The following is a 24,946-nucleotide window of genomic DNA, read 5'->3' on the forward strand; positions in this document are numbered from 1 at the left end:
GTGAACTAATAACTTTTCTAGGCCACTAAATAAAGTAAAAATCCGCTACTGTGAGTGGTGAGGTGTAGTGGGCATCCAATGTTTGTGGGTATATACCTAAATCATCCCATCCATTGGATGTTCATTGCACCTCATTGCTCACCACAGAGAATCTAAAATGCTAAATTAAATAGAGAACCAATAAGTCCATAACCAATTCTCCATGACTCATGACAATAGACACCCAAGAGTAATAAAAAGGTAAAAGTTAGGCAAATGATATGCACATGATCCATATGCGAATTCCTTTTCATGCTTTCTCACAAAGTGTGGGCTCTAAATATTTTATATTTTATTTATTTTCTTATCTATTATGAAAGTGTGAGGTCTACATGAATTGATATCTTTTTTCAGGCCACTAAATGGAAAGAGTATATAGTTTCCTTCTCACGCTGACAGCGTGGGAAACTCAATCCAGTAATATAAAAAGGGGTAAAACTGTCTCTAAATTGGAATATCCAAAAGATAATACAGATTCCTTATAATTCGCCTAAAATTGGGTAACACGGAGAGGTTCCCATCTAGATAGAACTCGAAGAAATAATAGGGGCATATGTTATTTAATCAAAATGAATCCACAATCAATTCGTCGCGAGACTCACGACAACAGACCCCATGAGTAATAAAAAAGGAAAGGTCTCTCCAAATTTTGTTGGAATATGTAAAAAGAGAATACAGAGGGGTCAGCTCTTCCGGTACTAGGTTGGCCATTTGACAATTACCCATGTACATGATCTGCAAAAGATACTAGTAATCCATGGCCGCTTCCCAACTCCTATTTGTTCATCCTTCTTCTCATGGAAGGAAGACCGGTAATTTCATTAGGAAAAGCAGTCTTACTGCATTTCGGGAACATGGCCCTCGTAGTTTCGGTGAAAAGCTTCAATTTCAGAGAAACCCATTTGTCAAGGCCATGGCTTTTGACTCAGAAACGAGCAGAAAACAAGTGGAGGTATGCTCCCCTTACGTCTCGGTTTCCAAGTTGCAGTTTTCCAACCCCGCTCCACCCCGCTCCTGTTTTCCTTTAGATTCCGAATTCTGAACTTAATCCTTCCCGGTCTGGTTGATTTTAGGTAGTGTATGATCCTGAAGAGAGGCTAAATCGGTTGGCAGATGAAGTGGATAAGAACACTGGCCTTTCAAGGCTCACTCTGTTTTCACCTTGCAAGGTGATTCCTTTCTTTTCTTTTTCCCTGTGGTTCTGATAGGTGGATTTTCTTTTTGATACTTTATTTAAGTTGAATATGTAAGTTCCGGTTTCAGATTAATGTATTTTTGAGAACAACAAGGAAGAGAGAAGACGGATATCATGATTTGGCATCTCTATTTCATGTAAGAGCTTGTTATTTCAAGTATTTGAGAATCTTTGCTTGAGGTCTGAAATATATAATTTACATAAATTTGGGGCAGATACTGGCTTTACAACATTTAAAAGTTTGTTGGTTTTAGTTTACTTCTTTTATTTGTGCTCCCTCCATTCTCCTCTCCTTTCTTTTCAGGCTAATTCCCACATGTTCCCTTCATATTTCTCTAGGTAATTAGTCTAGGAGATAGAATTAAGTTCTCATTGTCCCCAGCAAAAGAGAAAGATCGCCTTTCAACCAATGTGAGTGGAGTCCCCCTTGATGATCGAAATTTGGTAAGTTAAAGATTGGATCTCTGGAACTGATTCCCTTCCCACCCCAACCTCTGTTTACCATCTGTAGTCCTTCCTCTTCTTTTTGTTCTGTTATTCTTTGAAGCTTATTTATCTAGTGGCTCCCTTGCAGATCATTAAAGCCCTTAACCTGTACAGGAAAAAGACTGGTAGTGACAACTTCTTCTGGGTAAATGCAACATATAGATTCACATTATTTCTTTAACATCCTTTTTGAGCAATACCTATATGATTTAAGTAAAGTTACTACCTGTTTTTGGGTTTATTCACCATTTCAAAAATTTGTGCAGATCCACCTGGATAAAAGAGTGCCTACTGGAGCTGGACTTGGTGGTGGGAGTAGCAATGCTGCAACTGCACTGTGGGCAGCAAATCAGTTCAGTGGTTGTGTTGCTACTGAGAAGAAACTCCAAGAATGGTCAAGTGAAATTGGGTCAGATGTCCCTTTCTTTTTCTCCCGTGGAGCAGCCTATTGTACAGGTAGAGGGGAGGTAATGGCCAATTGTAAGATGCATCTGTAAGTAGAGAATTGTTTGACCCCCATTTTCTCTACATGCTCTGCGACACCAGATATTAATGCACATTTTTCCTAGTCTCTTTTTTATAAGTTTGAAATGCATAATTAAACAGAGGTATCCAACTCTTAACTCCAATATTGGAGGCCTACAGGGTGAGTCAACGCTGGCACTCTTTTTATAATTTGACTTCTTCATTTTCCTTCCTCTGAGAACCATCTATTTTCAGTTTGTCTGGGACAGCACTGGATAATACCTCTCAGACTCAGTTTGAATCCCAATCTTATATAATTGATGCAATTCTCTGTAATGAAGAACTTACCTTTTGTTCATGGGAGTTCCTGTAAAGCATCTTCTGCCAAAAACACTTGTCCTCTTCTGTGATAAAAGTGAGACTATATTGTATCTGCATTGTAGGCTTTTCCCCCTTCCACTGACCCTAATTAACAAGGGGCGGTGGAAAGGGGGGATACTTGTAATTTTCTTTTTTGATTTTCTTATTATAAATAAAGTCTTGAGTGATCTCATTATTCACTCAAGCATTCTACCCTAATTTGGCTGTTAACAATATTATTTGCACTAGCCTTTCCATTTAGAGAATCAAACTTCTCTAGACAATTTTGTGATGAAACTATTCAAACTCTAAACTGGCGTTAGATATCTATCACTTGGGAGATTAACCTTGCTGAAGGAGTTTTGACTTGACTGTTCATATTTTGGATCCTTTTTCCTTCTGAAAGTCAGAATCTTATTATCTAAATAATTTTGAAGCTATATGTGTGTATATGAAGTGAAGGACAAGTCTTTTATATTTTCTGCATGAGAACATATTCTTCTTATCATGATTGGAACAATTTCATTCTGCTCTCTAATGGTCATGGATGATTGGATGCTGGCAGTACATGTCAAAACTTCCATCTGAACTGGGTTTTGAGGTGGAACTTTAAAGCTACATCATAGGCTGCAACATCATCTAAATCAAGTGTATATTCTTGAATGCTTTCTGCTCTGAGATATGCCTTATTCTGTGGATTTATATGTCCATTTCATGAACTTGTAGAACCAGATATTTGAGTTATTACTGTGCTTGGGATTTTGAGTAATTATATTAAGGCCTGGAGCCTGGGATCAAATATTTTAAGGCAGGCTTCCCCAACAACCAAAGCGAAAAAAATAAAACCCAACTTGATTGCAAAAAATGAGAAGGAGAGATCACTTCCAAGGGTAGGCCTAATTAATGACTGGGCACACAGTCTACCAAAACAAGCAAAACAGTGAAATGACTGAAAAGCATCTAATAAATGTCTAGCCTGCCAAAAGCATGGTCCCCATAAACATAACGTAGGCCTTGGCCAAATAATATATTAATTTATCTAATCGTTTAGTGGAATGAATTCAACAAGATGGTAGGTATCTAGCATGAAAAGCTCCTCATGCGATTCAACTCCTACTCATCCATTTAACATTTGGTGAATCCAACAAAGTGTGGATTGACCTAGTGATGCATGTCAGAAGATCAGAAGGAAGAACTAGCAACCCAAGCCATTGGTTGGGTCAGACTGTACCAAGAATGAACCAATAGGCTCAATTTTGAGTGCCCAATAGGCTATATGGGTCATGGGTTTTATTTGTCAAGGCCCAATTCAATAAGCCCAAGTATGAGGGAATTGAGTCCTATTACGAGATTAGGTATAGCTTGTAGTTTCTATATTCTGTCTTCTACAAGGTTAACTTGAGTCCATGTTGAGTTTCTACATGAGTCGTTTCCATAGTTTTTAAGGCGGTAAGGCGACGGAGACGTTTGAGAGTCTTTCGGAGCGCCTTAGCAATAAGGCGCGCATAAAGCGTCGCCTTATCCACTAAAGCGTTCCTGTGTAATTTTTTTATAAAACCAATCTATTTGGCTCAAATCCTAGTTGAATCCTATTATTCATATGTTAAATAAATATTAAAGGTTCATATTCATACCAATATAAGATAATCATCAAGAAAACAAATCAATAAAGCGAATAAACTAAGCTCATTTTCATCAATCATCAACCATCATAACATATTAACATATAATATAAATACATAATATGAAACAAAATTATAAATATAAAAAAAGAAGACAAAAAAAAATACAAGTATTTATTATACTTACCTCTATGATGCTAAAATGAGTGCCTAAGCCCTAAGGTCATCCACTATATTTCTACTCCTGTCAAATAAGAATGAAGCTCACCGCTGCCGGAGCAAAATGGTTGCCTGGATCAGTGGTTCTTGTTCATTGATTCCTTCTCAAAGCCCTTTCTTAAAACCCTTGACAAAATTCAAACCTTGTTTGTGAATCGTGTTTTCGTTTTGTTTGTTTTGGTTATTTTTGGTGGAGTAAAGATGATCCCATACATTTCAAGTGTTAACAAAACCATACACCTACCAATAAAAAAATATATATTTGGAATCTTCATCAAGTAATTTTAAAATGTAAAAAAAAAAAAAAAAAAAAAAAACCCATAAGGTTCCACTTCACGTAAGGCGGAGCACTGCCTTACCATCTCTAGACCGCATCAGCGCCAAGGCAACGCCTTAAAAACGATGGTCGTTTCTAATTTTGTATGTGAGCTTGAGAATTTGGTTCTAGAAACTTAAAAAGCTTATATTTTCGGATTCTTGGGTTCTCTGGTCTAGAAATTTAGGAAAGTTTCTAATTCATGAGTTGTCCTAAGAATAGAAAGTTTAGGCGTTTGTTAGTGTTGGATGGGGTAATGACTTGTGTCAAATATGACACCAACCCTCTTTATTTATAATAACAGAGAGAAAGTTATAGAGAATTACAAGGACCATTAAATCCGTTAGGGTCTGTTTGGCAATTGACACTTTCCGTAAAACCCATTATTACAACACTCCCTTGTAGTTGGTGCATATATATCACATATGCCCAACTTGTAGATAGTAGGATGAAACATCTTACTACCAAGACCTTTAGTAAATACATCAGTCAATTGTTCACTAATGGGAACAAAAGGCACAGTGATAAGACCCATATTCAGCTTCTCTTTGATGAAGTGTTGATCGATCTCTACATGCTTTGTTCGATCATGCTGGACAAGGTTGTGAGCAATGCTAATGGTATTTACCAAGACCTTTAGTAAATACATCAATCAGTTCACTAATGGGAACAAAAGGCATAGTGATAAGACCCATATTCAGCTTCTCTTTGATGAAGTGTCGATCGATCTCCATATGCTTTGTTCGATCATGCTGGACAAGGTTGTGAGCAATGCTAATGGTAGATTTGCTATCACAAAAGAGCTTTATAGGAAGGGTGGCAGGGACAGTCAAATCTGTGAGAAGACCTTGAAGCCATAGGATCTCACAAATGCCATGTCCCATAGCACGAAACTCTGATTTGACACTTAAACAGGCAACCATGGTTTGCTTCTTGCTTCAACATGTAAGAAGGTTACCACAAACAAAGGTGCAATAACCAGTAGTAGACCTGCGGTTATCAGGGGAACCTGCCCAATCAACATTTATGAAGGCCTCCACCCTAAGGTAATCATTAGGAAAAAAAGGATGCCACATCCTGGGGCAGATTTCAAGTACCGGAGAATACACAATACAACTTCCATGTGAGTTGAGTAGGGGTTATGCATGTACTGATTACTTAAACTGACGACAAATGCTATGTTAGAGCGTGTATGAGAAAAATAGGTCAAACGCCCTAATAATCTCTGATCTCCCCTTATCCACAGGATCACCTTCCTTGCTACTCCGGTGACCGTTAGCTTCAGTAGGAGTGTTTGTCGGCTTACACCCTAACATGCCTATCTCAGAAAGAAGATCAAGCACATACTTTTGTTGAAATAAGTAGATCCCATGAGAAGATCTGGTAACTTCAATGCTAAGGAAGTAACGAAGCTGTGCTAGATCTTTGATATCGAATTCCTCACTAAAGTATCTCTTGAGGCGAGAGATTTCTGCCAGATCATCACTAATAACAACAATATCATTTACATAGACTATCAATATAGCAATCTTCCCACCAGGTCTCTTGATGAACAGAGTGTGGTCGACATTGCTTTGAGAGTAGTCTGTAGCAACCATGGCTTTATGGAAACGCTTGAACAAAACGCAAAGGGAGTGCTTTAACCCATACAATGTATGCTTTAACTTGCATACCTTCCCTTGGGTTTTGGAGCAAGTGAACCCAAGAGGAATGTCCATATACACTTCCTCCTCAAGTTACCTATGAAGGAATGCATTCTTCATATCTATCTGCTAGAGATCCCAATTTAAGTTGGCGGCACAAGCTAAGCTAACACGAATTGTGTTCATCTTAGCAACTGGAGCAAAAGTCTCCTGGTAGTTAATCCCATAAGTTTGAGTGAAGCTCTTGGCGACAAGACTGAAACAATAGGCCTCATCGGAAGCGATTGTCTCTAACCTAATTGCATGTGTAAACGTGTGTTAAAAAGTGCCTTAAAGGGTCCCTTAAAGTCTTAAAATGGGCTTAAGAACAATACGGTAAGGAACCCACTAGTTGATGCCACTTGTAGATCATCGATCAACTAGTGATCTAAACAAAAGCTCATTTTCAGAACTTTTATCAGATCATCCACCAGTTGATGTCACCGATTGATGATGGCTTGCAGGTTGGATCTATTGGTGAGCTAAACAAAGGCTTCTTTTCTGTTGGATCATCCACATGTAGATGTCACCCATCTACTGGTGGCAGTTCAGAGGTTGTTCTTTAGCTTTGATCTAAATGACCTCCAACCTATGATCATTTTGGCTTTGTGGGGTTTGTAAAGGGCTACCCCACCTTCCATTTGAGTCTATTGGATCACAGTTCTAACGGTTGAATTGGGAGATTTGATCAAATTTTTGTCAACCCAAAAAATCTAGATTTTCGACCAAATGGTTCAACCAAAGCTCGGGAAGCATGTTTCTTGGGTTGGAGGGTGTGCATTAGTGTCTTACAATCACAAGGGAGCACAACATTTCAAACCCCAAGCCTCAACATTTGGTTTTGGTTGCCCAACCATAACCCTAACCCTAGGTCATTCCAAACCATGAAAATGAGGAGGAAGAGATGGGGAAGGGACCACCAACCTTAGGTTAGGATGCGGACAGCAACTGGTGCAAGTCCTCAAGCTCAGACCCGAGCTCTTACTCTTCTTCCTCCTATCCTTTCTTTCTTTTCTTGTCAGACAATGAATGAGCTTAAAGCTCATTTCTATATATAGATTAAGATCACTAAGGTCTGTTTGTCTGTTTGACTCATTTTTTCACTGAAACCACTTAAAGTCCCAATGGCCCATGTGGGCCCACCTCCTTGGTCTCATAAGGTATTAATGGACCCCAAGAAGTGAAGAGTCAAACATGGAAGGTGATGCAGATTTGAAGGTCTACTCAAGAAGGAAGAAGAGGGTCAGCCCTAGTGGCTGTGATGGAGAACCTTAGGGAAGAAAGGGAAAATCAGAGTAGAGAGGGGGAAGGAGGGGAATCACACACTTCACTAGTGCACAAACTCGACATCTTCATTCAATAATCAAAATCACTCTAAGTCTTCCATCGGTTAAAACTTATATATAGGAAAATAGGAACATGAAATTAGAAACTTAACTGAAATGGAAACTAGCCTAAACTAGGAAACAATTAATAAAAAAGAAACCAAAGCGAGGAAATAAATCCTACTCCTATGTTCATGTCTGGAAAATAAAAAGCATGAAATAAAATACTAAGTAACTACTAATTTTATTCCCAACCCTTGTTGGACCAAAACCCTGGGTTGGACCGGTTCTTCTTGGCCCTAGGATTCCACAACTGGTCATGCTGGTCCAACCAAGTAAGTGCAGCTGTATCTACATCAACTCTCCCCTTCTGAAAAGAACTCGACTCCATCGAGTTTGGATGAGGTCCAAGAATGCTGTCAGAGTCGATGCGCTTGATGAGAAAAGTACTGTCTTCTTGACCTTGAGAGGGGGAAGATCCTTTGTTGGAAGGAACTTCATCTCAAGGCCACTATGCTGGAAAGAGTATGTATTCTCATGACCACAGTGCTTGGCTTTTTTGTCGAACAACCATGGGTGCCCTAGAAGAATGTGACAGACTTTCAAAGGGAGAAAATCACATTGCACCTGATCAATCAATCCACCAATGGAATACGTGAGCAAGCTCCTTTCATTAATTTTCAAGTTAGTGTTGTTCACCCAGCCAACCTTATAGGGATTCAGATGAAGCTCAGTTTTTAGACCGAACTTGCGAACAACGTCTTCAGCAACAACATTGGTACAACTACCGAGGTCAATCACCATATTATATAAACTGTCATTGCATCACACCTTGGTCTAAAAGGTACTGTTATGGTGCCAATTGTCCTTAGGAATCTTCTATGTAGTCAAAAGAGGGCGAATCATATAGAACGGTTGGGGCTCACCATCACTGTCACCATCATTGATCTCATTGGGCTCACGATCACATTCAGCCTCCAGATGTACTGTACCTGTTTTCGGTTGCTCTTCTGGTGCATATGGTATAAAATTGTCTTTATCGATGTATGCTAACGACCAGTTAGGACATTGATTAGCTCTATGCCCATTCCCCTTGCATTGGAAACATTAAATAGCCTCCTTTGGAAAATGCTGAATTCTTGTCATAACCACGTTGAGGTGGAGTATGGATGATTAGGCCGAGAAGATGACATGTCTGACTCACAACGAGGTGGACAATATGGTCGGTTGGGTCGTGAAGATGCCATAGATGAAGTACTAGCCTATGATCTGCTGATTGACTTTTCCTGTGGAGATGACTGTGGCTGAATAGAATTAGGAACTCTAGGAAAAGCATCTGTAAATGGCCTCCGATTGTATGGGCGTTTCAGACTTTCCTCAACCTGATAAGCTACTTGTACAACGTCTTTCATTGTAAGTAGTCGGCTAAAGGCAAGGGCAGCACTAAGTTGAGGGTGCAAACCATTGCGGAATTGTGCCACTAATACTTCTTTATCCCACTCAAAATCAGAACGAGTGGCCAAATAATAATAATAAAAAAGCATACTCTTTAATGGTCAAATTCTCATGTTTCAACTATGCAAACCTAAGATGCATGCGTTGCTTGTAATCAGAAGGCAAGAATCTCCGGTTTATGACTTCATGCATTTCAGCCCAAGTAGTGACTAAACCAATGCCTTGGGCTCGGTTCTGTTGTTGTTGCTTGATCCACCAGACTCAGGCCATGCCTTTTAGTTTGGCCTTTGCAAGTAGGATCTTTCGGGCCTCAATTAACTCGTACCATCTGAAGAATGTTTCCAAGTTGTTAATCCAGTCAAGGTACAGTTCTGGATTGTTGTCTCCATAAAAATCAAGGACATCCAATCTTGTTGCTCTTTCTGCTCCATCATCATATTTACCAGTTCCATATGATGGTGGAGGTGGAGGTGGAGGTGGTGGTGGTGGTGGTAGTGGTAGTGACGGATCCTGTGGAGTGGTGTTAGAAGAATCCCCAAACTAGATGTGACTCTCTCCTCTATCTGTTGCTTCCAAACGATCAATAGAAGCTTGTATGGATTCCATCATTGTCTTAAGGGAAGTGACAATGGTAGTGAGAGCTTCAAATTTTGCATTAGTTTCTCCCTTATAGGAGTTCAGCTGTTGAACAACTTAACTATTGGCTACCATGGTGGAGATAGGTAAGATTGCACTCAAGTATGATGGCAAAATAATAAATAAAGGAAGTTTAAAAAGCAATGGCAGAATGGAAAAATAGCTCTGATTTTTTTTTTTTTTTTTTTTTTTTTAAATTTTTTTAATGCAGGTGTAGCAAAACTGTAAATACTGAAATTCAATTTAAGTCATAAAGGGGTGTATCACGTGTGGGGCAGGGGTCTAATTGAAAATACGGAAAAATATGGCATAAAAAGAGATAAAGGATAATAGGAGGGGCAGTTTAGGAAATAAAATATACCAAGGAGGAAGGGAACAAAGGTGAATCGTGGGGGTAGGTGTTAGTTACCGACAAAAGGGGGGACTCTCTTCTCCTTGAAGATGTTGGAGAGTTGGGGTCGATTTCTATCAATGGCAAATCCAGGTATGATTCTCTCTCTTTCTTGCAATCTCCTCTTCTTCCTCTTCTTCTTCTGTTCTTTCTTCTCTCCTTCTCGTCTTCTGCGTCTTCTCTCTTTCTTTTTTTTTTCTCTGGCATAGTTGTCACGGCGTCAAATCGATCCAAGGCGGTGGAGGGGTGGCTAATCGATTTGGCAATGAATCGACCGTTATGACGTTGCCATGGCGGTCAAATCTCCCATGTGTCATTTTTTATTTTTCCTATTTTTTAAAGTTATTCAGTATGCTATTTTTTATTTTCGCTATTTTTTAAAGTTATTTAGCATGCTATAAGCCTATATTATATATCCTATAACATATAAAACCAACATTAAGCAACATCAAATCATCAAAAATCAACATAGCCCTATCAAAATCACCTTGCATTTTACAAAAAATCGACCGCCTAGTGAATCAGGCGTGACCTGACGTCCATGGCGGTGCCATAGAAACCCCTATCAGCCAATGGCGACCGCCATTTGTGAGTCACGTAAATCGTAGCACTGCCATGAACTTCTTTTTCAGCCAGGATGCCAAATCGCTGCCTTGGCGACGCCATGATAGCTGAAGCCTTATACACCTCATTGTTCAAGGTAATGCGTCATCAGACGTTGGCATGCACCTCAGTAATATGGCGCAACATCTCATCAGCCTCAATACTAACTCGATCTTAGGGTGAGAGTGACATAAGATCAATAGGATGCTTAAGCTGCACTCTAAGCAAGATCTCAAAAGGAGTACGACCCGTTGTCCCATTCACTGAGCTGTTGTAGGCAAATTCTGCAATATCAAGAATGGAAGGCCATGTCTTCTCATAATCTCGAACCAAACACCTCAACAAATTTCCCAAGCTACGGTTCACCACCTCTGTCTGTCCGTCAGTCTGTGAATGAAATGCAGTTGAAAAGTTCAGCTTTGTATTTGTTTTTAACCACAATGTCTTCCAAAAATAACTCATGAATTTAACATCACGGTCAGACACAATACTAGTTGGCAACCCATGTAGTCGCACTACCTCCTTGAAGAAGAGCTTTGCAACCTGACAACGTCTGATGACGCATAAGCAATGTAGGCAATGCGTCATCGGCGTTATGTGGAGTTTAAACCGAGGGACATGGTGATGATAAGAGTAAATCCTGAATGGTTTCAAATGGGTGTCAACACTTAACTCCACCCACGGAAGATGGGTCACTATAAGGTGATGAAACGTATAGGACCTAATGCTTATGAGCTTGAGTTGCCTGATGATATGACCATAAGCAATGTGTTAATGTGGCTGATCTTCACCTTTATGTTAGACACCATTCGGATGATGGAGACACGGAACAAATGCTGAGGCTGCCCCAACTGAAGCCACCTACTTCTAAAGTCATTGAAGATGTCTTTGATGACAATTACAAGACTACTCACCGTGATACCGGTTACCACACTTTCTTTGTCAAGTGGAAGGGCCGTCCCCGTAGTGATTGTACTTGGATTCATGCTGATGACGAATGTTTTCAAGCCGGGTAGTGTTGATGCAGATTTGAAGGTTTACTCAAGAAGGAAGAAGAGGGTCGACCCTAGTAGCTGATTGGGTTAACCAGGTCTGATCTATTGGCCCATGATTTGGGCTATTGATGGGGTTATTAGTTTTAATTAGTTTCTAATTCCATCTCTTTTATTTCCTAGTTTACTTTTTCAGATTTAGTAACTAGATGTTAGCAATCTTTATTTCATGTTTAATAACTTTTGAGTTTCTATTTTATTGTAACCCCCCATCATTATAAATAAAGGAAAATGGTCTCACTTTGAGCCCACGATTTATACAAAAAAAAAAAAAAAAAAGAAAAAGAAAACTGTTGCTGCTGCAATGTTTCTGTTTCTGCTGAGATTGCTTTGTGTTTGATCAAAGTGCTGGGTTTGGTGTTTGATCCAAGCAACTATTTGCGGCGTGAAGTCCTTGAGGTTTTCTTCAAGCTGTCTTATTATCTTTCAAGTTGGTTTTCAAGTTATTTCAAGGTTTTACTGCTACCATCGAATCAGGTATTTATACTCTCGACTTCCTGCACAGAATTCCTGAAAACAAAGCCAATCGGCCTTTTCTGTTGGTACTAGTTCTAGTCATCGGCTGGTTCCCAAACTTTGGTCGATTGTTCCCCTATACCCCCTTTAGGATTGATCCAAGGTAGGCCTGATTCTGCCAGCCATTAGTGAGATATTACAAGTCTCCATATTCTCGTCTTCTAGTGACCTGTCATGACCAGAACTGAACTCGATGGGTTTATTTCAGTTTCTGTTGGTTGTTGAGCCTCTGTTGCATATTAATCTGTTGATCTGAATTATTTGAAGCCTTATTCCATCACAGGCTTGCTTTTATCTGATTATCCTTGTTCTGTCCTAATCGATACTGGCTGTTGGGATCAATAGCCTGCTGATTTCTTACTCTTCTGTTGGACTGATTATTGCTGGTGTGTTTTGGGTACTTGGTTGTTCTTTTGACTAAAAGTTCCTGCAGTTTGGGTTTAGTTTGAGTTTCCAAATCTAGTCCTACATTAGAAGGACACTTTGCGAAGTATGAAAGCGAAGCAGTGGGACCCACAGACAATAACCCATTCTAGGGTATTCATATCAACCGGTTGATCAATGTATGATTGATCGGTATATCATTGCTGTGCTATCTTAACTGGAATTCTCCAGTTTTCTTGCCCACCAAGGGGGTTCCCATAGGGCTTTGTGCACAATACGCAATGTGTATATATCATGCATAAATAAGTCAAGGAATGTGGTTAGGTTACTCACTTCTAAACCTTCGGTAGCTTGTTCGGATATCTCTTCTTCCTCTTTTCACAAGAGGTGCAAGGACATGGAGGGTCAGTTTGTCCCCCCGACCAATCAACTGCTACAGTCCACAGGTTACCAGTACTGACGAACTCTGATGCAACACCTATTATAAAAAGTTCAAATTAGACCGGACTTGGGCACAGGTGTAACACTCTCTCTTCTCTTCTTTTTTCTTTGATTTTTGAAACCCTAGAAAGGGAAATAGAGGGTGGAGGGGGGGAATTTGTATGAATCGAGGGGTATGGGGGTTTCTGATTTCTCTGTTTCGCAAGTCTTTCTTTTCGTTTTTCTTTCTTATTGCTGGATGAAACCTAGGAGGAGGGGAGAGGCTCTATTGAAGAGTCACATTGTGGGGTTGGGTTTCGGTTGTAAAAAGGAGGAGTTGGTTGCTCTTTCTCTGTCTTGAACAGAGTCAACTTCTTTTTTCTTTTTATCTCCGACTTCTCAACAGAATCAAGAAGACTTGGATCTGGTTCTCAACAGATTACGTCTCTTTTCCAAATAAATAAATATTCTAAATATCCTACTAATCAACCACCAGACTTGGATCCGGTTCTTGGTCTGGGTTCTTGAACGGGTTCTGGTCAATCCATTGAAATGCTCCTGCATCAGGAAAATTCAGCCCACCTAATGGTTAGAGCTTTCTAAACCCTAACCCTTGGGTGACTTACAACCATTGCCCAGAACTTCTTCAAAGGGAAAATTCCTGTCCACTTGAGGAAAGAAGCTCCTGTCTTATCTCAAAAAAATGACTAAAAAAAATACAAAAGAAAGGAAAGAATGTTGCGAAAAAGGGTTTTGAGTATTTCTATAGCTCCTCATTTAAGGACACTTAAAAGCAGATATAACAATTAAGCCCAATCGTTTTCGTACAATTAAGTCCCTCCACTTTAAAATATTACATAATGGACATATGGGCATGGAATTCATTACTATCACCACCCTTGTCCACAGAAACATCATAATCAGCTAATCTGAACCGTCGTTTGGACATAAAACAAATTTCTAACTCATTAAAAATACTTATTAATTAAATAATAACATTTGAAAACATGTCATCGGATCATGAATTTCCAATAAAAAAAAAATACCCTATTGATATTGCCCTATACGGGAGGTGCATTTCTTGTCGAGCATCTCTTTCACTCGCAGATAAATACCATGAATCCAGTACATTGATTATAGCCAGGAAGACATCAACCATTAGTACATCAAAATCCATAAATATCTAATTGCAAGGAAAAGTGTAAATAAATTTAAGATCTGTAACCAGTAATCAGAGAGAGAGAGAGAGAGAGAGAGTGCAAGGAGAGGAGCATCCAATTGTATTTTACTTCCTCCCTCCATCACATTATATATAAACCAAAGAGTTACAACCAGATAAGGTAAGTAGTACCTTGTACATCAAGGTAACTAGAAAATAGAAAGCTAGTCTAACTAAGAAAGTAAACAACCTAGTTTAACTTGAAAAGGAAACATAATAATAGCTATATCATGTTGGGACAAAACCCCAACCATTACTCATATCTTAACAGTCCCCCTCAAGTTGGCGTATACATATAGCAAATGAAAGCTCCACCTTCAACCAACAAGCAAGAACTCCAATGAGCACAGAGAGAACTCCAATCAGCCATCATAAATACAGCCACAATATCAGTTCAAACACATCAAACATCAATAGATAAAAAGAATGTTCTGTTGAATAAACAAAGTAGAAACATCAGTAACGAACAAAATAAGCGGTAGATAATACTAACTACGACCTAAAATATCATAGCAACACCAAAAGCCCTTCCAAAGAAGGCGCTCCAACAACATCTCAAATAGAAGTGTAGCATCCAATAGCTACATCAAATGCACTCCCGAGCCTCGAACAGAGGTCTTCCTAAATAGAGTAGTAACATCAGGTTGCTGGGGATCAAACATCTAGTTGCTGAATATACCAAACAACATCAGGTTGGTCGTTGGATATAACCATCTTCAAAAGATAAAGTAGTTGTTAAAGACATGAAAAATAAACGATAATATTCATCATTGGAATAATCTTGAGCAGATAAGAATCACCAACTGATGACTTGAGCACATAATAACGACAACAATCTCCCCTCACATGTAGCATTCCATGTGGACAAATATTTTCCAATAATCAGCATCTCAAAGGATGAAAATCCCACTTGATGCAGATCTGGGTCCCAAAACCGGATTGCTTTTGGGCCCATCCAAGTTTTCAATCACCAAATATTTAAAAATTAATGGCAGATTGGTAAATAAGAGAACTCAAACTAACAAGAAAACAAAACAGTAAGTGGAATAGTACTTTTGAAGAGGAAAGGGTATTCCTAGGCACACAAAATATGATAACTATATGCAAGGTTCATGGTATCGGGTTTCGACCCTTGGGGAGACTGAAATTTCGGTTGAAACCTGGGAAATTTCGAGGATACCTTGGAGTTTTTCCTGGTATGGTGGAAACTTATGTTTCGATCCCCAAACAGTGTTTTTTCTTTTGTCTATTTTTTGTGTACATCCTATTTTAAACATTTCTAACACATTCACATCATTAGTTTCATAAAAAAAAACATAGTCTTGCTTGTGTGGTGAACCAAAGGTTTGATAATCATTATGCTGACTTGTTGACTTAAATTCTTATTTTAAACATTTCTAACACATTCACATCATTAGTTTCATAAAAAAAAAAACACAGACTTGCTTGTGTGGTGAACCAAAGGTTCGATAATCATTACGCTGACTTGTTGACTTAAATTCTGAAACTGTACTACATAATGACTATATATAGTCTACATTCTACATCAATACATAAGACAATCCAAATGATCCAAAATAAATAAAAATATTACATCATCAATAGTTATCTATCAACACTCAATAGTAGTGACTCAATTACTCAACACTCGAAAGTAGTGATCAATTCCAAGTAGAGGCGGTTCCATTCCACGAGCTGCATGCCACTGCAGATGTCGTAGCCGCTCCTCTGAATGAGAGACATATGCATCCCATGATATTTTATAGGCCTAATTGTTTTGGTAGTCTCTCACCGCTCTTCTATAAGATTCATCATCAACATTAGCTAGGTATCCCAACCTAGGCTGATGGTGTTCAACATATATTAAGTTGAACACCAAAGACCAACTATTAACCCATTTTTTTAAAAACAAATGTTGTAGGAAAATGCATTTTTAAAAACAGAAAACAAAAAATAAAAAAAAAAGCATTAACATGAAAAAGAAAATTCGGCCACCGTGAATGCGTAGATCGGGTCCTCTTAAGCAGCATATAAAAAAATTACATGATTCTACCCTATTTACTAACATATTATATATAAAAAATGCTTTTTGGGGGAAGTTGGGACTTACCTTTTTGGTCCAAGATGTATTTCTTGTGTAGAGGAAGCACTAATCACCCTTAAATTCAAGTTTGGTAATCAAAAAATGAAAATCTCCTTTGTTTTCCCAAGTTTCCCACACTTCGGAGAAAAAATGCATAAGAGAAGGTCGAAATCTGCTGAAACCAGTGAATGGTTTTTGTTTAAAATAACATAAATATGACCTAGTTCAACCCAAATGGTCGAACCAGTTGATTTGGTCGAAACAAGGGAAATTTCTTCGAAACATGATTGAAACCTGTGTCTTTTAAAAGTCATAGGACATATCGTTTCGACCTTTAGGGATACCATCGTATCGCAGGTTTCGACCGGCTTCTTGAACCATGACCATATGAAAATAATGTCTAGTTGTCCCTTGTTGTGAACAGTTTTAGTTGTAAACCTAACGACAACCAATAGCCCAATAACTTTATGCAAATTAGTTAATTCATTAACAATTAGTAAATTGGGTTTGATGGACACTCCAAACCCAACAAAGGAAAAGCTAAGCTCTTGCTAAATGACCAAGACACCTCTATGGGACTTGATATTTCCTTATAAACATTTTTTGGGGGGGGGGGGGGGGGGGTGAGTGGGACCAGAATAAACAACTCTCCTCTGTACTCCAATTATTGATGACTTCAAATTTAGATGGAATAGTTTTGCCTAGAAACTCAAAGAGCAACCATAAAAGATTCAGCATCACATGCTTGTAGGGGAAGGGGACCAAACATAGAATCCTGGAAACTGATGAAGTCTATAGATGCAATCAAAGGTCCCCCACCAATTTGTTAACAGTACCTCAGTTGGAACACCCTTAAACAAGTCACTGCCAGACATTATGAAACCTTTGGTTGAACTGAAGCAGAAAAGATACATACTAGTATCATCTCTGCTACCTGTCACTATCAGACATATAAAGAAACATATCTGCAGGAAAGGATCATTAAAAATCATTTGCTTAGAACTTTTGGTTGTTAAATGTGATTAAAAAATCCTTGTAATTTTTCTCATTGGCCATGCATTTTTTTTTTCTGTATATATCTGTGAATATGATGATATATGTATCTGTTTTGCCAGGTTGTTCAAGATTTTCCTCCCTTGATACCCTTGGACAAGCCAATGGTTCTCATAAAGCCACAACAAGCGTGCTCCACAGCTGAAGTTTACAAGGCACTGCAAATTTGAACTCACCAAATAACTTATTGCATTTTCTTATTTAGTCCCTAGGCCATCTTTAATAGTCCAGATTTAATTTGTGTAGCACCTTCGGATGGATCAGACGAGCAAGGTTGACCCTTTAGTTTTGCTGGAGAAGATCTCAGAGAAGGGAATATCTCAAGATGTTTGTATCAATGACCTTGGTATGAGTAGTTCTGTAAAGTTTCATATTTTTTTCCTGATATTTTCCTCTTATTTTGATTAACTTCACAGTTAATCAATTCTATTTTGGTTTCTACTTTACAGAGCTTCCTGCGTTTGAAGTGCTTCCATCCCTTAAAAAGTTGAAACAACGTGTCCTTGCGGCTAGTTGCGGGCAGTATGACGCTGTTTTCATGTCAGGAAGGTGATATACATGCATGTATTTTGTGAGTTAGATATACATATACTTAATATATGTAGATGAACTATTAATTTATAGAATATAAATTTTAAAATTTATTCTTCTTAGTGTTTTTTTTTTTTGGGCGAATAAAATGTTCATTATCAAAAAGAGAAAGAGAGAAGGAATATACATCCCCTAGGGGAAAAGAAAAATAAAATACAAAGAACAAAGGCCTAAACAAAAGGCCAACAAATTAACTAGAGGGGAGGGGGGAGAGAATGGATGGGGGGTGGGGGAAGGTCTCAGGAGACAACAATGAGCCTGTTCCCTTGGGGAGTCTTTAATGTGACGGGGAAAAATCTTCTTTAGTTTAAAATTAACTTCAAAATAGATGGCATTCCAAATCTTATCGAAAGAGCTGGAAATGGAAGTCCATCTTTGAAGGTTTCGTTCCATCCAAATATGGTTAATAGCGGCACAAAAGGCAAGTGCCAGTAGTGTCATAGATAGTAGTACCCTCAAAAGTCATGTCGATCCAGATCCATTCCCTATGATGAGGGAGAAAACGTCTCCTGCCAAACCAACAAGAGCTGAGGACTCCCTTCCAAATAGTGGAAGTGAAGGGACAAGAAAAGAACATTTGTTCTATATCTTTGGAACCATTCCAGTGAAGACAACAAGAATGGGAAATCTGAATGTGATGGTAGAGAAGAAGTGATTGAGTGGGGAGGCAATTGGAAAGGGCTCTCCAAACAGTGAAACTTTGACGGGGGATATGACCAAAAAACCAGACTTGGGAACTTACTGGGAACTTTTGAATCATATAGTTCTTTTAGATGGACATTGGGTCATGGATCGGAATATGGGTTGATACAAAAATGTAAAGAAATTTTCTTATTGTGTAGACTTTTGATTTCTAATTATTTTTCATGCTTAGCGGTGTTGTCAAGAATTCATTATCTCATTCCTCCTTTCACAAAAGTAGGTTGGGTGATGGATTGTCTTCGTGGTGGACTTAATGCATGGACACTTTGGCTTGACTAATCTATATGGTACGTTAGGTAGACAGTCAGTACCTTATTATAGTCTGTCGTTATAAGCCTGTGGCTAATTTGTAGTGGTGCATCAGGTAGATAGCCGACACCTATTATAATTAGCCATAACCCGTCAATCTTTTTGCATGGATCATTGTGCTCGTACTTGCTTGGAATCTCAATGTAGCTAACCCCATTAAGTTGGGATAAGGTTTGGATGTTGTTGTATGACCAGAAAATCAGACAATCTTTTGCCAGGGGGTGAGAGGATTGTGGGATCTAATAAAATTCCAAGTTGATGAGCTAAAGGAATCCGAAGAGGAGGGAGACTAGATGATTTTGTCCCCTCTACCACGGTGGCCAAGGGGAAGGGGAGGCAGAGACAACCAAATGTTCAAGAGGTGAGGGGAGGATGAAGGTGGAGACCAAATCCCATTAAAGATGATAGATGCAACAATGGAATCTCTATTCAGACTGGAGGAGTAGATGGCTCTTTGCCCTATCTTCGAGAGGAGGAAACCAAAGGGATGCCCAATTATCCAATTATCCAACCATAATGAAGTGGTTAGGCCATCAAAGATAAAGGTGTGAATGGCACGGATGGCCAAGGGACGGAAGTTAAGAATGCTATGCCAAACCCAGGAGTTAGGATTAAGGGGGATAGTCCAGAGGGCATCTTTGCGAAGCAATGAAGAGTAGACCTAGGAGATCCAAATGCTTTTGTACTTGGAAGCAAGCTTCCAGATGAGCTTAAGGATCCCCACAGAGTTGACATCTTGAACTCTGTGAATGCCCAGACCACCTTCCTATCTAGGGAGACAGATCTTGTATCAACTAATTGGATGGAGGAATCTGGACGATTCTCCTCCTTTCCAAAGGAAAATGCACATTAGGGATTTGATTGCTTTGATGGTGGACTGGGGGAGTTGAAAAACTCTAGACCAATAGATGTAGAATGATTAGAGGACAGATCTAATGAGAACTAGACGACCCGTGAAGGAGAGAATCTTGCCTTTCTAGAGTTGAAGCTTTTTGCGGATGAGATCAAGCATTGGAGTATAGTGATGGGTAGAGAGCCTGGAAGGGTGAGGGGAAGACTAAGAAAGTTGACAGGAAAGGAACCTAAAGCAAAGCTAGAGATGTCGAGAAGGGAAGCTTTCTGGGAAATCGAGACCCCAGATAGGAATCAGTGAGATTTAAGGAGGTCAATATGAAGATCAGAGAGGCTTTCGAAGAGGTAAAGGCAGGAGATGATAGATTGGATGGAAAGCGGGTCTGCCTCATAGAAGATCATAGGATCATCCGTAAAAGCAAGGTGGGTAAGCTTGAGGGCTTTGCACTTGGGAAGGGGAGAGATGAGGTGGAGGTCGGTGGGAGATTGAATGGAACGAGAGAATTTCCAAGGCAATGGAGAAGAGGAAAGGGGAGAGGGCAGCCTTGCATAATTCCAACAGAGGAGTGAAAGAAACCAACAAGGCTACCATTGACTAAAACAGAGAAGTGGGGAGTAGATATACAAAAGTAAATCCAGTTGATGAAAATGGGAGGAAATGCCATCTCACGAAGGACATTCCAAATGAAGTCCCACTTTATAGAGTTGAAAGCTTTATGGATGTTAATTTTCATTAGGGCAGCAGGGGAGTGGGGATTTCTGTCAAACCCTCGAATAATTTCTTGACAGAGAATAATATTATCCGCAATGCTTCTCCTAGCAATAAAGGCAGATTGATTTAGCGTAACCAGAGAGTCAACCACAAGTTTCGTTCTTAATTTATTACTTCATCATTATTGCACTCTGACTAAATTTCTTTGCAACTATCAAATACAAGTCAAAGTCTAATGAAAGTGTTGGGATGACCGTAATTACTTTTACCTTAGTCTTTTACTATTTACTGTAGTAGTTGTAGATAGGGATGCTTAGTTAGCAATACTCTACTTTCCTATTTGGTTATATCCTCTTCTTATAATTAAGAATGAACTCTGTCATTACTGACAAATCATTCTCAAACCTCTGGTCCTCAACTTGGTATCAGAGCCAAAAACCCTAAATTCCTTTTTTTCTTTTTTTGGATTTCTTCTCTGCCCGTGGGGACCCTCACCTCCTAGTCTAGCATTGTAGACTAAACAAAGTTCTATCCAATCCTAACCTGTGCCTCCTTGCGACCCCATTCTCCGTGCCGTGCTGCCATGCTTCCTCCTGTGCTGCTCTTCTGTTGCCTTGCCTCCTTGCACTGCCACTGCCTCTGCCTCTGCCTCCACTGCCACTAATGTAAGGTAGGTTCACCCTAAGGCAAATCCACCCTAAAATAACAAACAAGCTTCATTCCAACCTTAGAATCTAGTTTCAGATCTAAGAATCAAAATAGCAACCAACACTGTAAATCTGGACTGAGTTGAAGAGAGGCAAATAACTCACACAATAATGGTTCAATGGACCAGCAAGCCAGGTCAAGTGATGCTTGGTATGAGGCCAACAAGGCCTCCAAAGATGGCTAACAGTAGACTGGTATTGATGCAATAACACAGTAGCAGGACTGCACCCAGATTTTAGGTTTCTGGGCAGGATGGAGGAACTCTGCGGTTGGCTACAGGCTGATCAGGTGGAGATGATGTGCTGGTAGAAGGTCCTCCTATAGGTACTTATTAAGTCCTCCAAAGGATGCTCGATTCTGTCCACAGATGAGGACATCTGCTGGTTCTTAATCTGGGGGCCAGATTAGGTAACTTGGAGAGAATTAATTGCTGGAGCTGCTGCAGGCCTTCAAAGGCCAATTCCCCCTGGTCGAGTGATCCTGAAGGGTCCCTTAATCACCTCCTAAATGTGTAGAATTCATGAAATTTGGACTTGTTCCACAGTGGGCACAGTCCCTTTTTTATTTATAGCAAGATAGAAGTCCTAATCCTTACATGAGGAGAAGTCCTAGTTCTTACACGAGTCTAAGTAAACTAGATCATAATCCTAGTTATAATAACGTTCAACACTCCCCCACAAGTTAGTGCTTGGATATCACACATACCCAACTTGGACAAAATAAAATAAAAGGATTTACTACTGAGTCCCTTTGTACTAATAATTGCTAGCTGATCTTCACTTAGCATAAAAAGAGTACATATCGGTCCTTGCTCTAACTTCTCTTTGATGAAATGCCTATCGATCTCGACATTTTTCGTACGATCATGTTGGACAGGGTTGTGTGCAATATTGATGGCTGACTTATTACCACAATATGATAACATCGGCTCCTGGATGGATACTCCTAGGTCATGAAGGAGACTCTGCAACCAAAGTAGCTCGCAAATCCTGTGTGCCATAACTCGAAACTCAGACTTTGCACTTGATCTAGCCACAACTGATTGCATCTTACTACGCCATGTAACCAAGTTACTACCAACAAATGTACAGTAGCTAGTAGTAGATCGACAATCATCTGAAGAACCTGCCCAATCAACATCGGTTTATGCCTCAATCCTTATGTGATCTGTTGGAGGGAATAAAATGCCGTTTCTTGGTGCTGTCTTCAAGTACGTAAGAATCTGGTTAGAATCTGGTTCACGACATCTATACGTGATGAATGGGGATCATGCATGTATTGACTCACTAAACTGCATGAGCTGTCTTGTATGGGATAGATATATGAGTCTTCCAACGAGTCTTTGATAATGACCTTTATCAACAGGTTCACCTTCCTTGCTTCTGAGATGAGAGTTAGCCTCAATAGGAGTATCCAAGGGTTTACACGCTAACATACCAGTCACTGAGAGGAGGTCCAAGGTATACTTTCTCTGGGAGAGAACAGTTTCCATGGTTGAATGTGCCACCTCAATTCCAAGAAAGTATTCCAGTCTTCCCAGGTCCTTGATCTCAAACTCCTTACCAAGATAGGCCTTGAGCTTAGAGATGTCATCTGTATCATTGCCAGTAACAATAATATCATCCATATGTACTATCAGTACAGTACTCTGATCACCCACCTTTTTAATAAATAGTGTATGATCAGCATTTCTTTGTGTAAAGCCAACAACTATCGTAGCTTTGTGAAAACGACCAAACTATGCCCTGGGAGATTGCTTCAATCCATACAGAGCTCTTTTCAGTTTACACACCTTGCCTTGTGTTTTTAAACTAGAGTATGCTGGTGGAATGCCCATATACACCTCTTCAGTCAGCTCTCTATGAAGAAAGGCGTTCTTGATATCCAGTTGTTGTAGCTCCCATCCTTGGTTCACTGCAGAGGAGATGATAACTCAAACTGTATTCATTTTTGCTACAGGTACAAAGGTCTCTTGATAATCAATCCCAGAAGTCTGAGTAAATCCCTTTGCCACCAGTCTTGCCTTGTATTGATTCACAGTTCCATCAACATTATGCTTGACCGTGAACACCCATTTGCAGCCAACTAGTCGCTTTTGTAGGGGAAGCACAACCAGATCCCATATGTTATTCTTGTGAAGAGCTCCCGTCTCCTTATTCATTGCCTCCTTCCACTTAGGTTCTATATTTGCCTCCTGTTAGGTTTTAGGAATAGAAACAGAGGATAAGACACAAATGCATGATATGATAGGGAGAGAGCATTATATGACACCACATTAGAAATAGGATGCTGAGTACAAGTCCTATTACCTTTTCTATGAGCAATAAGAACATCCAGAGACTGATCAAAAGTAGGGGGAAAGATTATACTTGGAAGAGAAGACTCGGGATCAGGAAGCAATGGAGTAGCAGTTGTAATATGAGTGGTAGTTTTGTTCTTTTTTTTTTTTTTTTCGAGATACCCATATCACTGGACCATACTGTGTTTTCTGCTTTATCTGTGGCTCCTCCCAAATGGGAGCCTCTAAAATAGTAGTCTTTATTCCAGTATCCCTCTGAGTAGCACTATCATTTATGGTAAGGTGTAAATGACAATTAAAAGTAGGAATCTAAATCACTTCTTCACCAACAGACTCCCCCCTGAAGAGGTGGAAAGTAAGTCTCAGTCTCACGAAATAGCACATCCATGGAAATAAAGAGCCGTCGAGAAGGAGGATGATAGCACAGGTATCCCTTCTGAGTGGGAGAATAGCCCACAAAAATACACTGCAGTCCAAAATGATCAAGCTTGCCTGGAACTTGATGATTATGAACAAAGCAAACACAACCAAAGACCTTGGGAGGAATAACAAAAATACGAGACCCAGATAACAACTCAATGGGACTCTTAAAACCAAGTACCCGTGAAGTTATCCTATTGATGAGATAGGCAGTAGTGAAGAACAACCTCACTCCAATATGGAGCTGGGACTTGCATCTCAAATATCAAGGAGTGAGCAACCTCAAGTAGATGGCAATTCTTGCTTTAGTCACACCATTCTGCTCTGAAGTATCCACACAACTAGTCTGATGGATTTATCCCATGATCAACCAAGTACGACTGAAAGGAACCATCTATATATTCCTTCCCATTGTCAGTTCGCAATATCTTGATTTTAGCATCAAACTGGGTCCTAACCAAGCAATGAAATTCCCGAAAGCACTGGAAACCTCACTTTTATGGTGCAATAAATAAATCAAATCCAAGTAGAACGGGTATTGCAATCAATAAAAGTAACAAACCATCGATAGCTAGAAACAGAGACATGACGAGCAGGTCCCTAGACATCGGAATGAATTAAAGCAAAAGGAACAGTACTTCTATTATCAGAAAGAGGATAAACATTTTGAGTTTTTTTTTTTTTCAAAACACACGCATCACAGATAAATTGGTCCTTATTCCAATGTTTAAACTAATGTTGGAAATAATCTAGATAAAGTTCCCCATGGGGGTGACCCAGAAAGTCAGAGAGTGCCAAATCAGATGAAGTGTGTAGGTCCTAGGAGGGACCA

General features: G+C 39.5%; 1 protein-coding gene across 3 annotated transcripts in view; it reads left to right on the top strand.

Annotated features, from left to right (window-relative positions):
• The first annotated feature begins 620 nt into the window (after positions 1-620).
• The window catches only part of LOC122069773 (4-diphosphocytidyl-2-C-methyl-D-erythritol kinase, chloroplastic/chromoplastic), a 50,245-nt gene continuing 25,919 nt past the window's right edge, over positions 621-24,946 (top strand). Inside the window, exons 1-9 of one of the 3 annotated variants that reach the window (XM_042633860.1) lie at positions 621-991; positions 1,113-1,208; positions 1,303-1,371; positions 1,574-1,678; positions 1,809-1,865; positions 1,987-2,187; positions 17,584-17,676; positions 17,768-17,867; positions 17,971-18,070. In XM_042633860.1, the coding sequence (XP_042489794.1) occupies positions 797-991; positions 1,113-1,208; positions 1,303-1,371; positions 1,574-1,678; positions 1,809-1,865; positions 1,987-2,187; positions 17,584-17,676; positions 17,768-17,867; positions 17,971-18,070 (1,016 nt within the window). In that variant the 5' untranslated portion in view covers positions 621-796. The remainder of the gene's footprint in view (positions 992-1,112; positions 1,209-1,302; positions 1,372-1,573; positions 1,679-1,808; positions 1,866-1,986; positions 2,188-17,583; positions 17,677-17,767; positions 17,868-17,970; positions 18,071-24,946) is intronic. The other 2 variants (XM_042633861.1, XM_042633862.1) reach the window with 2 other exon arrangements.

The sequence above is a fragment of the Macadamia integrifolia genome, unplaced genomic scaffold, assembly GCF_013358625.1.
Source record: "Macadamia integrifolia cultivar HAES 741 unplaced genomic scaffold, SCU_Mint_v3 scaffold706, whole genome shotgun sequence".
Lineage (NCBI taxonomy): Eukaryota > Viridiplantae > Streptophyta > Magnoliopsida > Proteales > Proteaceae > Macadamia > Macadamia integrifolia.